Genomic DNA, 16,875 nt, shown 5'->3' with positions numbered 1-16,875 from the left:
ACTGTACATTCGCTGACGCCGCATCCCTCTCCTATCGGGCAAAAGTGTACACTCCCTGGCCGCCGGAGCTGGCCTCCGGCATTTCTCCTCTTTTTCTCCCCTTATCTCCATGATGTTAGTCCAGGTGAGAGCACACAGGTATTTCCAGGAGCATTTCAGTAATCCTTACAGAAAAACAAACCCTAGGCTCCAGGCACAGAGGCCTTTGCACACGTGTTTTTCAGGAAGGCTTGGTGATAATAACTAAGTCTGGGGATTATTTGTTTACCAATTTACATTTTCCATGCCTTCACATAGAGCATCTCGTTCTATCACCATAAAACCCCCAGATAAATACGTATGGTTATTTTTCCCATTTCCGAATATTAAAAATCTGTGTTTTTCAGCATTGGTTGTGGCCAAGAGAGGATTAGAGACTTGTCCAAGAATACGGTGTCCCTAAGTTCCAGCGGCAGGGCTCATACTTGGATGGCCCCACATGTCACATGTGACACTTCACACGAGGCTCTCCTCTCCACGCGCTGCATTAAGAGGCGTGACATGAGTATTCTTGATATATACTGATTCTACATGACTTTTATCCCTGGCCTTTTCCAAAACATTCTATCTTCTGCCCTGCAACGGCAGCCACAAACAGAGGGGCGTGGCAGGCAGCTGGCTGTCCTACTGCCTTTTCCTTATGCCAGTTAACATAAGGAAATATGTCCTTAGGGAAAGAAGTTAGACAGCTGTGGGTTTTTGTTGCTGTTTTCATTGTCCATATCAATCTGGCACTGGCAGCTTTCTGTTCTCTACTGTTCAGATGATATGAAGGTATCGAATTGCATATTATGTCAGGAAAGAGCTGTTTTATTTTTGCTTTCAATTTTACACTGGTAGTATAACTGAAATAATGCATTTACTTCCCCAATCTTGTCCCCTGTATGAGTGGCTTTACGAAGTAGCATTTAAAATTTTACATCTGTTCCCGGAGAGCCTATACAAGAAACACACATGTGGTAAATATTTGTGCGTTTAAAATTTTTTGCTATGTAGGGCATTATCCATTACTTTACTTTTTTGAAAGGCAAATTCCTTTCAGACGTTAAATCCAAAAAACAAATATGTTTATTTCTGATGAATGTGTGCATATCCTTCTATTAGAGAGCTCTGCAATCTTTGTATTTCACATTTACTGTGGCTCCTTGATCATGCAGCACTAAGTTTCTCAGAGCTGTAGTTGCTTTCAATCTTTAATAAGCTTTCATATAATTCATTTCTTCTCCTTTTTAAAAACCCAACTTTTACCTTTAGTCTATATTAATATTGTTGGTCTCATTAGCTAGTTAATTTATCATTTAAATTAAAAAAAAACCATACTATGTGCCAGGCACTGTGTAGGTTCAAGAAAAGCACAATGAACAAGATAGGTAAGATTTCTTTTTCTAGGAGTTGCCATTGGGGCTCAGCAGTAATGAACCTGACTAGTATCCATGAGGATGCAGGTTCGATCCCTGGCCTCCCTCTGTGGGTTAAGAATCCAGCTGAGGAGTTCCCGTCGTGGCGCAGTGGTTAACGAATCTGACTAGGAATCATGAGGTTGCGGGTTCGGTCCCTGCCCTTGCTCAGTGGGTTAACGATCCGGCGTTGCCGTGAGCTGTGGTGTAGGTTGCAGACGCGGCTCGGATACCGAGTTGCTGTGGCTCTGGTGTAGGCCGGTGGCTACAGCTCCGATTGGACCCCTAGCCTGGGAACCTCCATATGCCGCAGGAGTGGTCCAAGAAATAGCAAAAAGACAAAAAAAAAAAAAAAAAAAAAAAGAATCCAGCTGAGCTGTGGTGTAGGTTGCAAACACAGCTATAGCTTGGATTTGACCCCTAGCTTGGGAACTTCCATATGCTGTGGGTGTGGCCCCCCCCCCCAAAAAAAAAAAGTTTTGTTTTTTTTTGACCTAAAATCTGATTAGGATTTTTTTAGAGGATTCTGGAGCTCAGAGACATGTGTCTAAGAAGATGAAATTGATGGAACGTCTGATATGGAGAGAATGGATTGGAGTGGGGAAAGACTAGAAGCAGGCTGATGACTGGACCAGGAGGATATTAGGGTAGATCAAGAGGATGGTAGTTGGATTAGGAAGAACTTAGAGCCAGATTCAGAGGTGTACCCTCAAAACTCGATGATGGATCAGACATGAGGGCCAAGGGAAAAGCCGAAATAAATGATTCTTAGCCTTTTGGCTTGATAGTGATGCTTTCTGAGATGATGAGGAAAGAGATATACTTAGGTGGGAAAATTATGAGCTTTCAGTGGGACGCTAAATTTAAGATGCCTATCAGAAAAATCAAGTGGAATTTGGAGGTAGGTACATTAAGGTGGAGCTCAAGATAGAAATAATTAGAAAGAGAAACTTTATGAGTCATCAAGATTAGATACACATAGTAGATGAAATCATTAAAAGAACATTTACAGAAGAGAGAAGACAATTCAGGACTGATACCTGAGACACTTCAATATTTAGATATTAAATGGAGGACAGATATTCAACAAAATTCCAAATTGAGGACCAAGGAGGAATCCAGTAAGGTGCCTTGGAAATAAGAATGAAGAGTGTTTCACAGGAAAGCAATCAGCTTTAGGACTGAAATGGTCAAGGAAGATGAACAAAGATAAGCATTCATTAGGTTTGACAGGACAATTATGCGTGACCTTGAAAAGTGAAGCTTCGTGGAGTGGTGAGGACAGAACTAAATTGAAATTAAAAGTCTGGAATGAACTTCCAGTTCAAGAGGAAAGATTAAACACATGTACCCACCCCTTCATCCCTCACTAAAGGAGTAGTAAAATTTTTTGAGTTTTAATATCACAAAGTGGAAGGCCACAGAAGGGGAGACAAAAGCAACATTTTAGAAGCCAGAAAGCCGAAGGGTAAGTGGTAACTGACTTAGCAGAAGAGAGAAAGCCAAATCCTAAGATTTTTAAGAGAGACCACAGGGAACTTTGTGAGCAGAACTACAGAGAGACTCAGGAAACGGCAGTGCAAGGTTCCTCTGAAAGTGGAGTAAAAGTGGTACTGAAAACAGGAAGACGACAGTCTTTTAAGAGCTGTTAGGGTCCCCAGAAGCGCTCAGTAGTTCTGAGCAGCCAGGGGACTGTCCATCTCCCAACTCAGCACAAGAAGGGAGGATCATTATCTATAGAAAAGCGAGCTTGTGATTCTAAGAAGAGGGACCTTTGGCACTGCTGAGGGAGCGATCCATCACAGAAAAAAAGACAACTGTAGAAGACTCTAAACTGGCATTGTCTAGTGGAAATAATGCTAGCCGTGCATGTAATTTTAAATTTGATAGTAGCCATACTTTAAAAGTTAAAAGAGGTAAAATTAATTTTAACTATATATGTTATTTAACCCAATATGTCAAATATATTATCACTTCAATATACAATCAATATAAAAATTGTTAACGAAACATATCACATTTATATAGCTATACTTACAGAGTATATGGCATACTTACAGCATATCTCATTTTAATTTGCTACATTTCAAGTTCTCAGAAGCTATATGTGACTAAGGGCTACCACATTGGACAAGGGCAGATCTAGAGGCTGAGTGGTAAGAAAACTTAAATTCCTTCCCGCATCACTCAGCAATCAAAACCCTGACTGATAAGTTATCTCTTGAAGACAAGAGATTAGTTTTTTTTCTTGGAGATGCCTAATGGCTCAAGAGTACAGAACTAATATATCCAACACTCCCAAGGAAAGCCCCAGCCAAATCACCTAAGAACAAAGTTCAGTTATTGACCATGTCCCCTAACCCTGACCTCATGCAGCATTTCCCATCTTATTTTTAGTATCCCATTATTAATATGAACAAAGAGGCAAATATCATCAGATATTACTCTCCGATATGAAAAAATGGAGGACCCCTCCAAAAAAAATGTTAAAAAAAAAAAAACTCGAGGAAAAGAGATAATGCAGGGCAAAGACATTAAGACGTCAAAGGACTTTAATATCCTCATAGAGATAAGAGAAGATATCGAAACCAGGAAATGTGAACAGGATGTTCTATAAAGGTAATTTGTAATTATAAATAGAACTGCAGGAAATTAACAATATAACAACAGACATAGAAGACTCCAAGGAAGAACTAGATGAAAGCAGAGCCATGTTCCAGAATAAAAAAAAAGTGCTGGAAACTAGGAGGGAAAAGATAAGGAAATTGGAAGTTCAGCCCAGGAGGTCTAATACCAGAATAGTGAGAATTTGGAAGAAAGACTAAAGAAAACAGAAGGGAGATGATTATTAAAATAATGATTGTAGAACACTTCCCAGAATATAAATACAGGAGTTTCTAGACTACACTGGGCTCCCCAGTACCACATTCAGGAATAGAGCCACACACCAATGTACATGGACAGGAAATCCGGAACACTGGAATGAAGAGACAATCTTAAATCCTTACAAAGAAAAAAGCAAAAACAAAAACAGACAGACTCAAGATCGAGAATCAGAATCTCATTGTTTTTTCTTGAGGACAATCTGGAAAGTTAGAAGACTGCTGAGGAAGCCTTCAAATGGAGGGGAAATGCTGTTTAACTGAATATTTTCTATAAAGTCAAACTGGCAGCCAAATGGAAAGGGTAGAATTAACATGTTTTCAAGCATCCAACGCCTCAACACTTTACCTGCCATATATCTTAATCCAGGAAGCAACTGGGAGAGACGGTCCCCTACAAAAAGGCAGTAACCCAAGAAAGAAGACAACACAGGATTCAGAAGACAGAGTACCAAACTGGACACAGAGGCAAAGGATGAGGCCGGGAGATCCCAGGAGATCCCAAGCTGTGCAGCAGGCCTAGGGCAAACAGGAGGTCCTGGGGCACACGGGAAAGGCATGGCTTAGATGACAAAACTGACATAACATCCGTGAGGTTTGAATGTACCAAGAGATTTACTCTTAGGTAGAGCATTTGGGGATGAGTAATGAAAGATGCATAGCAAACTAAACACATGAGAACAAAGATGGGAAAATGAATTCCAGGGAAAGGAAAAGTAGTGTCAGGAAAGGAAATGTTATCATACAATGCTACGTGGTTCCATTGGGAATAGCATTTGTAAAACTGAAATAAAGTAAATCTTGAATACTGATCTAACAAGATGATATAGTTAACAGTGGCAGAGAAGGGCAAGGAGACGTGCTAGTGTGAACGCAGGAATGCGTGTGTTTGCACGTGTGTGTTTGTGTGTCATATGGAGGTGGGCAAGCTGTTTTCTTGAAGATTTTTACTCCGGGGGTGTAGGCATGTAGGTGGAAACTGCTATTTTTCATAAGACTCTTTAAAGAACTTTTTGGCTTCAAAATGATGTGGATGTAAAACTTTGATAAAAGCAAAATTGAAATTAAAAAGATAAAACAAAACAAAAAAAAGAATACAGGTTTCTACATAAAATGTAACAACCACCAAATACCTTCATTTTAGTATTACTTATTATTTTTTGTCGTGGTTAAGAGCACACGTTCTGGGGTCGAATTTCTTGGGATCATATCCTGCTTCTCTCACTTACCAGCCATGTACCTTGGACAAAAGTTAGTACTGGATGAGGGGCCTCAGTTTCCTACTATTTAAATAATTTCCATTTCATGGGATTATTGAAAAGATTAAATAAACTAATAATACATATTGATCATTGACTCACATACAGTAAGTGCTCAATAGATGTTATATTTATTGTAACATTTCCATTGACCTGTTAATTGCATTAGAAAATACTCTGAAGTATGAAAACTGAAAAGAAGGGACAGGCAATATGGGGAAAAATAAAGTTGCTTCTAATAATGTCTTACTCTTTTTTTTTTTTTTTTTTTTTTTAATGGCCACACCCATGGCATATGGAAGTTCCCTGGTGAGGGACTGAATCCAAGCTGCAGTTGTGACTATGCTGCAGCTGCAGCCACACCGGATCTTTTAACTCACTGTGAGGGGCTAGGGATCAAACATGCCTCTCCACAGCAACCCAAGCTGCTGCTGCTGGATTCTTAACCCACTGCGCCACAGCGGGAACTCCAAAAATGTCTTACCCTTTTATTATAATATTCTTTTTAATAAAATATGTGCATCAGTCATGCACATATCCTTTTTTCCTTAAAAGATTTTATGAAAAACATCCTTTTAGAAAGGATATTTGAAACTATTTTGGGCACGCATAGTTCGGTCTGCAAATAAACTCATTTTATAGCTGAAATAAATGGAGTATTGATCTGAACTAGATCTGAGAGAAACCTAGACGTGAACTATTCTAAATCACTCTGTGCCTCCCCAGACCTATCCGACTGTCTTCCAGAGCCTCACAATCCATTAATACCTGAAGCAGAACTTTCGGTTTAAAATGTTCAGTAAAACTCCAGTCCATTAGATTGCGTTGCTGTGTTTTCCTTATGTCCTCTAATTCTGCTTCTACAGTCATCTTCTTGGGTTTCTTAAAAAAAAAAAAAATCACAGGAATACAATTTCAGCTTTAATTTGCTTAAGTCCAAATGGAGCCCTCTTGGACTCCATCAACTAACCAGCATGCACTCCATCCAATGGGGGAATCTGCATATATATAAGTCCATATGGCAACATTTTAAGAGAACTGCTGCCAGAAAGAGTATGCCTTTGACTTTTTTTTATGGGCAACATAATCTAAATATTTTTATTGTTAGGTTATACTCTTCTGAGTCCTGTTAGCAATTATAGGCAGGTTTTCTGAACTCACTTCAAGCCAGCATTAGTTCTACATGGCTGTATGGTCAGCAGGTGTTCGTGAGGTTGCCAAGCCACACTGTCTAGAGAGGAGCATGGAGCCTGGAAGTTTTGCTTGAGCGGCCAGTGAAATTAACTCCATTCTCTCCAGTTGGAGCTGGTCCGGGGATGTCGGAATAATCCCTCTTCTCTAACATTGGCATCCTCCTGCTAAGCTTCTCTCTCTCTCTCTTTCCTTTGTTCAGGGTTTTCTCAGATCATCTTACTTGCATCTACACTTTTAGGACAATAATTTCTTACCTTTTCAAGAGGATCAGCGTTTGTGACCGCTTCATCTTTGATCTCATTGTTCGTGGTCTGCTCTGTAAATCAAAGACACCAACATCCAGTTGTGTTTGGGCTTTGTTCTTGCTCTGGTCAATGCCGTGCCTTTTTGTTGCCATATGATCTATGTTTCTGTGCTGAAAAGGTAATTCTTGGAAGGCATGTTTCATGCCTCCAAAAATGTGTTTGTGTCAATAATTCTAAATCAGTGTCTACCTGAAACGTTATACTAAATCCTTTGAAAAGAACCCAGCTTCCTATATAATATACTCCTTAATCATATATCAGATACTCTGCCTTCAGGCTGTACGGCATATTTCCAAAGACGTAACTTTACAAGCTGCAAATATTTGCTGATTGAACTTTGTCAACTGCCCATGACACACAGTTGTGTCGTGTCTTGTTGGTAAGTGTCACAAAGCCTTTTCAAACTTCTGTGGGTCCTGTCTTGTGGGTGACAGAGTGGGACAGGGGCAGGGGACACATGAAAAGGAGAACTACCAGGTGAACGTGACTCCCATTAGAAAAAACAATACTATTCACCCTTCTGTAAAGTTTTTCTTCCATTCGTTAATCATTTATTAACAGAAAACCCATTTAAGGGGCATCTGCAGATTTATAGACGAAGTTTTTAAAAGCTGGTTAAATGAATGAAATGAATTGGTAACTGGACCCCATGGGACCATACCATGGACCAGAATGAGTCGTGCACACTAGCTCTCTTTGTGACCAAAGTGTATGCTTCTATGATAATTGGGATTGCAACATCTTCCTTGACTGAGCCAACAGCCGTACAAAGGGACAGAGAGGAGACAGACTCGTGTTGTGACTTCTGAATCACTGTGCTTTAGTAGTTCCTAAAGTTAACAAAGGTTACATAGAAAAGAAGCGTCCCATGAGATAGAAATTTAACATGGATACATAGACAGCTTTACTGAGAATGTCTCAGAATTTGTAATATGCTCTTGTGACGTGAATCTCTAATAAAGAAATGGATAAAGTATAGAGCAGATCCACATTTGACCAAAGTAATAGAATGTACGTATTATACTCCTGTAACACATCTGTCATGCTGCTAAGTAACAGCCAGCCTGACTTTTTATCACCCTTAGAATAACAGCAAATTAATCCCTACAAGGTCATAAATGAAATAGCTCCAGCCTAACTCCCCAAATACATCTCCTTCCCACTCTCCCTTGCTCATTCCATTCCAGACTCACTGGTTTGCTGGTTGTGTCTTGAAGTTTTTGAACTTGGTTTTCTCTCTGTCTGGCATGCTTTGCTTTTAGATAGTCAACTGTGTCAAACTCTTACTTCATTCATATTGCTGTTCAAATGTCACCTTCTCAAGAGCCTTCTGCCTCTTACCCCGCCTTAGGTCCTAGCATTTATCGGTGTCTAATAATATTTGTTCGTGTCTGTCTCACCATCTCAACTGTGAATTCCTGGAGAATGAGAACTTTATCCTATTTTTCCTAACCATACTCTGGGCATCAAACACATGGTAGGAACTCAGTAAATATATTTTTTTTTTATTGAATGAAAGAAATATACCCATATATTGAAACTGCAAATAAATATAGAACCACATAGAGAGAGCAGAAATGTGGAAGAAATCCTACAATAAAAGCTTATTTAGGGGGTAAGCATTAGATTTAAGTTTTCATTCTGTTGCAAAGGAAACTGTATCAGGGCTTCTAGAGGGAGTAGTTAATTATATCTAAGTAGGAAAGGCCAATGTTTTCCTTTCTTATAGAAGCACCGTTACTTATATTTTTGCTACTGGTTCCATCTTGTCTTGGGGTGATGAAGGTGACAGCATGAATGTTCTATTTTGATTTAGAAGAAAACTACAAAGTCAATTCAGTTTCGTATTTATATAAATACCGCCACTCCAGGGAAAACTCTGGCCAACGATAACTCTAAATAGACCGTGATGTCCCCTGTGTCCTTGAAGCAATTGATATGAAACCTGTGGAATAAAAATTATTCTATTCTGTGGGCTGCCAGATTTCCTGGAGATTTGATATTCCCTCCTGTGTCTACAGATCCAGCATAAGAAAAAGGTCTCCAGCTTAGAAAACAGGCTCTAAAAAATTGTGCATCGGTTATTTTGTCAAAGGAAAGAACATTCTAAGGCTAATCTGAACTCTTTATTTAACAGTAGAGTGAAAGTCATTTTTTCTTTTTTTTTTCTGATCTCTTCCTTCAACCGCATAATCCTTTGACAGTGTGATTCAGTAGTTTTTGACACATCTGGAAACGGACGCATTCTCATCCCTTTGAAAAACAGCTTTCCTAATCTGTTTTACTTTAGAGATAACAAGATCCCTCTGCAAAGCAGTTACTTTATTAAAAAAACACCCAACAAGCATAAAGGGCACATCTAAACCTCCAGCCTCACGGTTATCAACTCTCAGGTTTTTCATAAATATCCAATAGGCCCTGTCAAGTTCAAAAACAGTCTCAGATGGAAATCTAGCATTTGGTTGAGAGAAAAGCACAAATATTCAGCCCTTCATGTCCTGGAACAGACTTTTATATGTATTTGATGGTAAGATGGTTGTGCAGGAAATACATGAACGGTTTCTGCTTTGTTTAAAGAGATTTAAAGTGGCTGCTTTACAAGTGTGACTTGGAGTAAGGGGGGAAAATGGAAAAAAAAAAAAAGATCAGCAGCAACAACAAAATTCTCTTATGTATAAGAGCCACCGTGAGGTACTAAGGCTTAGCTGTCCTCCCCATCCAAATATGATAAATAGTTCCTTGATGTGGGCCAGCCTACACCCTCTAGAATCCCTTTCAGGTCATAGGTTCAGCTCTCAAGGTTGCTGGGCTTCTAGGATACACTGTCCATTATAGCATTTTCAGCCTTGACATTTTAGGAAGGTGCTATAAACATTTCTTTGCACCAGGATCCAGAATGCCAATTTATGTGGTTTGACCACCAGGTGGCAAAAGTTGCCTAAGGAAAACTATACATCGATTGCTCTAAAACAAAAACAACACAAAGCAAAACAAAACCAAAACCCCAAACAAAAAACAAAACCTTCAGGCTTTATACCGCTCCTGGCTTATTCTTGTTCTTATTAACTCAAAGTGACTTCTTTGTCATACATTTATAACGCCAGAGCACACGCTAATGCCATAACATCAGGTTAACTTACTTGGCTTAATTTTTTTGTGAGCTAAGCTAATAGGTAAGGGTACTTAGAACAGAGGAATAGAGAACCAGCTCTAATAGGAAGGAAGGAAGGAAGGAAGGAAGGAAGGAAGGAAGGAAGGAAGGAAGGAAAGCAGGCAGGCAGGCAGGCAACAAAATCAGGCTAAGTATCAGCATGAAGAGACTATGAATATGGCTAAATCATCAGATGCATCACAAGGAATTTCTGGAACCAAGGAAGCCACAAGACACAGTGGAGGAAGCACTGGTTTGGAGTGGGATAGCCCTCTGCTGGAATCCTGACTTCCAACTTGTATGTGGTTGATCATGTTACTTAACTACTCTGAGTCTGTCTTTATTTTCAGTATTTGGCTAATAGTATCTTCCTCACAGACTTGCTGTTATACAACATTATTCGTTAATATATATAAAACATCTCAGCCTAGTGTTTGGAATACAGCAGGCAGTATTAAATAAATGTCACCTCCTTCCCTCTTCTGTCCCCCTCGCCCTTACTTAGCTACTCTACTAATAGGCAAGCAGATTTTCCCTAATTCTACTTCATAGATGACTTCCTTTTCTACCTTCATTTAAGTAAATGAAAATGGGAAGGTGACAATTTCAATGCTGACTTAATACCTGTTCTTTTGTGGAACTGACTTAATAGTTTTAAAGATTATAATATATAATAATACAGAGGAGGGCAAAAAAATAAATGCTTGGTATAATAAATAATAAAAGTCACAGCTCTCCAGACATCTTGTGTGTGTTCTTATACACTTGTACTTCTTTAATTAAACGTTCATCTTATTTCTGATTTTTCAGTGTAAATTATTCTGGGTTTTCTACATATAATATTTACAAATTATAACAGTTTTATTTCTACCTTTTCGGCCTTTACACTTTGGTATCTTTTTCTTGCCTTACTGAGTTGGCTAGCCTCTGCAATGTAATCCTGAATATGAGTGTTTATAGTGGATAGCTTCGTGGTCAAGGGAAATCTTTCAACTTTCATCTTGATATATAATGTTTATTATGGTAATTTAAAAAATAATTTTTTTTTTTGTCTTTTGTCTTTTTTGTTGTTGTTTTGTTGTTGTTGTTGTTGTTGCTATTTCTTGGGCCGCTCCCGCAGCATATGGAGGTTCCCAGGTTAGGGGTTGAATCAGAGCTGTAGCCACCGGCCTACGCCAGAGCCACAGCAACGCGGGATCCGAGCCGCGTCTGCAACCTACGCCACAGCTCACGGCAACGCGGGATCGTTAACCCACTGAGCAAGGGCAGGGACCGAACCCACAACCTCATGGTTCCTAGTCGTTAACCACTGCGCCATGATGGGAACTCCTAAAAAATAATTTTTTATGAGGTAGAGAAATTCTATTGCTGGGTTGCTAAATTATTTTTCATAAATTGTTACAGAATTTTAAGAGATTTTTCTGCATCTATTAAGATTACATTTGGAGTTCCCATCGTAGCTCAGTGGTTAACGACTCTGATTAGGAACCATGAGGTTGTGGGTTCGATCCCCGGCCTCGCTCAGTGGATTAAGGATCTGGTGTTGCCGTGAGCTGAGGTGTAGGTCGCAGACGCAGCTCGGGTCCCAAGTTGCTTTGGCTCTGGCTTAGGCCGGCAGCTACAGCTCTGATTAGACCCCTAGCCTGGGAACCTCCATATGCCGTGAGTGAGGCCCTAAAAAGCAAAAAAAAAAAAAAAAAAAAAAAAATTCCATTTTTTTCTCAGTGCATTGATAAATTATATTTTTTTACAACTTATTTTTTCCTTCAATTCTTCTTATAAAAACTACTTGCTTATTATCATCTTGTATATTGCTATATCAGTTTGCCTATGTTTTATTCAGGATTTTGGCATATACTTTGGCATTAAGTTTGATTTAGAATTGTCTTTTGTTGTACTATCCTAGACAGTTTTATCATAAGGCTTATGGTAGCTTCATAAAGTGAGTAGGAAAGAGTACCCCTTCTTTATTTCCTGGAATTAATTTCTGTTAAGATTAGCACTATTTCTTTTTTGGGTGTTTAATATCACTAGTCAGATTATTGGTGTTTGGCTCGTCCTATTCACGTTTTCCATTTTTCTTGACAGAATGTTGGAAAGTTACACTTTTTCAGTAATTTGCTCATTTTTAGACTTAGATAAAATTTGTTTACGTCTTCTTCCTATCTTTTAAATTTCTATAGGATTAAAAGGAAGTCCTTTCTTTTTCACCTTTTTAATTTTTTTTATTTTTTAGGGCTGCACCTGTGGCATACGGAAGAGCCCAGACATGGAGTTGAACTGGACCTGCAGCTGCTGGCCTATGCCACAGCAACAAGGCATCTGAGCTGCATCTGTGACCTATACTGCAGCTCACGGCAATGTCAGATCCTTAACCCACTGAGTGAGGCCAGGGATTTAAACCTACATCCTCATGGATACTAGTTGGGTTTGTAATCTGCTGAGCTACAACAGGAACTTCTGGGAAGTCCTTTTTTTTTTTTTTTTTTTTATTCCTGATGATTTTTTGTTTTCTGATACAATTTTGCTTTTTGGTTTCTTTTCTTTTTTTCTTTTCTTTCTTTCTTTCTTTTTTTTTTTTTTTTTTTTTTTTTTTTTTTTTTTTTTTTTTTGTCTTTTTGCCTTTTCTAGGGGCCCTGCTGCAGCATATGGAAGTTCCCAGGCTAGGGTCTAATTGAAGCTGTAGCTGCTGGCCTACACCAGAGCCACAGCAATACAGGATCTGAGCTGCATGGACAACCTACACCACAGCTCACAGAAACACCAGATCCTTAACCCACTGAGCAAGGCCAGGGATCGAACCTGCAACCTCATGGTTCCTAGTTGGATTCGTCGACCACTGAGCCATGACGGGAACTCCTCCTGATACTTATACTGTCTTATTCCTAATACTTCGTGCTTCTTTTTTTTTGTGATTGGCCTTTTATTTCGTAAAAAACCTCTCAATTGGAAATCTTTTCAAAGAACCAAAGTTCGCATTTTTTGTTCTTCCTACTCCATCTATATTTTCCATAATTTCTTTGTGGTTTGGGAATATACTCCATAATTTTTAATCTGTGAAAATTGGTTGACTTGTTTTATGATGCATTTAAGATAAATATATTTATGACCTCTAAGAAGCAACAGTATAAGAAGGCCTTAATATATGCAAATGAATAATTATAACTAGTAGGAAATGATACCTGATGCCCCAAAGGAAGCATAGATTAATATGACCATGGAAATTCTAAGGGAGGGCTTTCCAGATAAACCCATCTAACAAAGCTTCATGAAGGTGCCACTGACCTAATCATGATCAAGAAGAGAACATTGGCTTGGGGGGTACTGTGGGGGAAACTCAAAGAGATTGAAAAGAACAGGTTGTCTAGAGGAAACAGGGCCTAATTCTGTTGGGCTAGAGCATGACATAAGTAAGAAAAAGGCAAAAAGTGGAAAAGGTTTTGGAAGAGTGATTTGGTACTTGTGAAGAAGCATGTAAAGCAGGCCAAGCAGTTGGGTTCTGTTTTGTAGGTAGTAGGGAGCCACTGAAGGTTATAAGCAGGAAAAGAATAGAACTGTATTTTAAGCAATTAGTCTGATGGTTGTTTGAAAGATGGCACAATTAAAATTCACCCTAATATTCTTTTATGCTTCTCTACCTCTATAACAAGAACTACAATGCTTTATTCTAGAATGAGACTATTTACCTGAGTTCTAAGGAGGAGAGAAGGGAACTGATGTTCATTGAGCATTGATTTTGTACCAAGCTCTGTACTGAGAAGTTCATTATGTTATTGCAGGTAATTTTTGAAAAATAACTTCCACATATAATCACGATAACTTGTGAAATACTAATGACAGAAGTTTTATTTATGTTCACTGTACCACACTTATGAAGGTGAGAGTAGACTAAGAGGCTTTATGATGCTTTGAAAAGCAGGGGTTGAAATAATGAGGACTTACTCTGCAAACAGTAAATGCTGGAGAGGGTGTGGAGCAAAGGGAACCCTCCTAAATGGCTGGTAGGAATGTAAATTGGTTCAGCCATTATGGAAAACACTATAGAAATTCCACAAAAAAACTAAAAATAGAGCTATCATATGATCCAGCAATCCCACTCCTGGGTATCTACCTGGAGAAAACAATAATTCAAAAAGACACATGCACCCAAATGTTCACAGCAGCACTATTTACAATCTCCAAGACACAGAAGCAACCTAAATGCCCAATGACAGATGAATGGATAAAGAAGATGTGGTGTATACATACGAAGGAGATGTTGAATATGACTCAGCTGTAAAAAAGAATGAAATAATGCCATTTGCAGCAATATAGATGGACCTAGAGATTATCATACTAAGTGAAGTAAGCCAAAGACAAATATCATATGGTATCACTTATATGTGGATTCTAAAAACATGACACAAACTTATTTACTAAAAAAAAATGGAATCGCAGACATAGAAAACAAATTTATGGCTACCAAAGGGCAAAGGGGGGTAAATTAGGAGTCTGAGATTAACAAATACACATTACTGTACATAAAATAAACAAGTACCTGCTCCACAGCACAGGGAACTATATTCACTACCTTGTAATAACCTATAATGTAAAAGAATCTGAAAAAAAATATCTATATATATTGACACATATGCACTTTGCTATACACCAGTTGATTGTAAATCAACTCAACTTCAACTAAAAAAATTATAAAAATAATGAGGACTTACTGAAAAAAAAAACAGTAGCAAAGTTTAATTAACCAAATAATTTAGATATTAAACAGTTTTTCAATTGAAATGAGGAGGTGTTTAAATTTAAACAATGCACCTTGAATCATTATTTTTGGTTTATAAATTTGATCACAGTATCTGCACACACACACACACACACACACACACACACACACACACACACTTACTTACCCAAAGGCTTAGGTTGGAGCTGAAACTTCGAGCTGTTCTCCTGTTCTGAAGGTTCTCTATTATCAGAGTCTAAGGATTGCTTATTATCCAGGTCATAACCGTTCATACAGTTAGAACCAGACTGACCAGGATCTGAAGGTTCTTTGTTGATCTCATCAGCCTGCAGAGATGTTGATAAATGCTGATCCAGAAATAAAATTCTGTCTTTGGTTCCACTATCTAGACAGTGTAAAGAGGATCCATAAGATACTAGACAAATGGACAATCATATAATACCAGAATGCCTTTTGCCCTTGCAGGCAGTGTACCTGTTTGGTGTCTGGCCACTTGGGTGTTTGTCTTCATGATGTGTTGTTGCCTTATCTGTTTAGCAAATCTGGCAGGGTTGTCCCACGGTATGTTGAACATCTCAGAATCTGTCCCATACATCATCCTAGAAGGCTTTAGTTTCCCTTCTTCATCAACCTCAGAGAGTTTCAGGCTCTCAAAAGTAAATACTTTGAAGGCTCGTTCTACTTCATGCCAGCTCAAGATATCTGTAAGAAAGCAGGACCAGTGCTGCTAGGAATGCTCTTTATTGCCCCTTGGTACAGGGCTGACAGAGGGGCAAGGGGGGGGGTCAGTCTATGAGAATGACAAAGGAGTCACACCATGATGGATGTTGACCTGACTTTAAGTGTGGGCTCAATTCTGCAACAAATATCAAAGGTAACTAATAAGAAGAAAGCTATACAATCAAGATAGAAGGTATCAAGATAATGCTCACAAACTGCTTCTTAGCTTAATGAATTTAGGACTTTCCAGGGTATCATATTGGTTGAATATGTTTAAAACTTGTCGTTTTTTTAAGCAAAGACGCCTTTTGCTGCTGTTTTTTAAGCAAAGACGCCTTTTGCTGCTGTTGTAATTTAAATCATATTACTCACTTGTGTCTAACACCGTCTGTTCTATTCAGTAGGCTTTTCTATTCACTCAGGCTCAGAAAAGGCATCTTTCCACCCAATGAACGGGTGTGGTACTTTTCCTAATTTTACTTCAAAGATGGTCAGCCTTCAAGGAGCTCTATTTTTTGCCTTTTTCTTTTTTCTTTTTTTTTTTTTTTTGGCTTTTCTTAGGGCTGCACTTGTGACATATGGAGGTTCCCAGGATAGGGGTCCAACTGGGGCTGCAGCTGCCGGCCTACACCACAGCCACACAGGATCCGAGCCGCGTCTGCGACCAACACCACAGCTCCCAGCAGTGCCAGATCCTTAACCCACTGAGTGAGGCCAGGGATCAAACCTGCAACCTCGTGGTTCCTAGTTGGATTAGCTTCCGCTGCCCAGGACAGGAACTCCAAGGAGCTCTATTAATTTGCGTATTTATTCTTTTATAGCATTTATTCATGTGTTCACTCACTCACTCGTTTTTGTTTTCTATGTATTGGGCTTTGTCATAGATGCCTGAGATTCAAAGGAAAGATTTGGTTCTTGCACTTTAGAAGTTCAAGACAGACAGGTGGGAGATGGGCGTTAACAAATAATCGTGGAATGCAATGAGGAAAAGTGAAATGATTGTGACAGATCAATGAATGAGAGGTCACTTCCACTTTCTCTCCATCTTCCTCAGAGATTGGGCAGTGGGAGGGTTCTTCCTTTTGGGGAAAAAAAACACAGGGAAATTCAGAAGAGAGACAGGAAAGAGGTAAAAGACACAGAATTAAGGAAAGTTTGCTCATTCATTTCACAAATATTTTTCTGAGCAT

The 16,875-nt window shown here is 39.0% G+C and overlaps 1 protein-coding gene across 1 annotated transcript in view; it reads right to left on the bottom strand.

The window, feature by feature from the left end:
• The window catches only part of SPAG17 (sperm associated antigen 17), a 233,596-nt gene that overhangs the window by 118,562 nt on the left and 98,159 nt on the right, over positions 1 to 16,875 (bottom strand). The window contains exons 14-17 of the mRNA XM_085023443.1: positions 15,440 to 15,667; positions 15,132 to 15,350; positions 7,026 to 7,087; positions 6,346 to 6,459 (exon numbers count right to left, since the gene is read on the bottom strand). Coding sequence (XP_084879569.1) covers positions 6,346 to 6,459; positions 7,026 to 7,087; positions 15,132 to 15,350; positions 15,440 to 15,667 — 623 coding nt within the window. The remainder of the gene's footprint in view (positions 1 to 6,345; positions 6,460 to 7,025; positions 7,088 to 15,131; positions 15,351 to 15,439; positions 15,668 to 16,875) is intronic.

The sequence above is a fragment of the Sus scrofa genome, chromosome 4 (assembly GCF_054392235.1).
Source record: "Sus scrofa isolate SSC_HxYL_T2T_F1_AM1 chromosome 4, Sscrofa_HxYL_maternal_Yorkshire_Landrace_v2.0, whole genome shotgun sequence".
Taxonomy (NCBI): domain Eukaryota; kingdom Metazoa; phylum Chordata; class Mammalia; order Artiodactyla; family Suidae; genus Sus; species Sus scrofa.
This window is presented reverse-complemented; position numbering and strand designations above follow the sequence as displayed.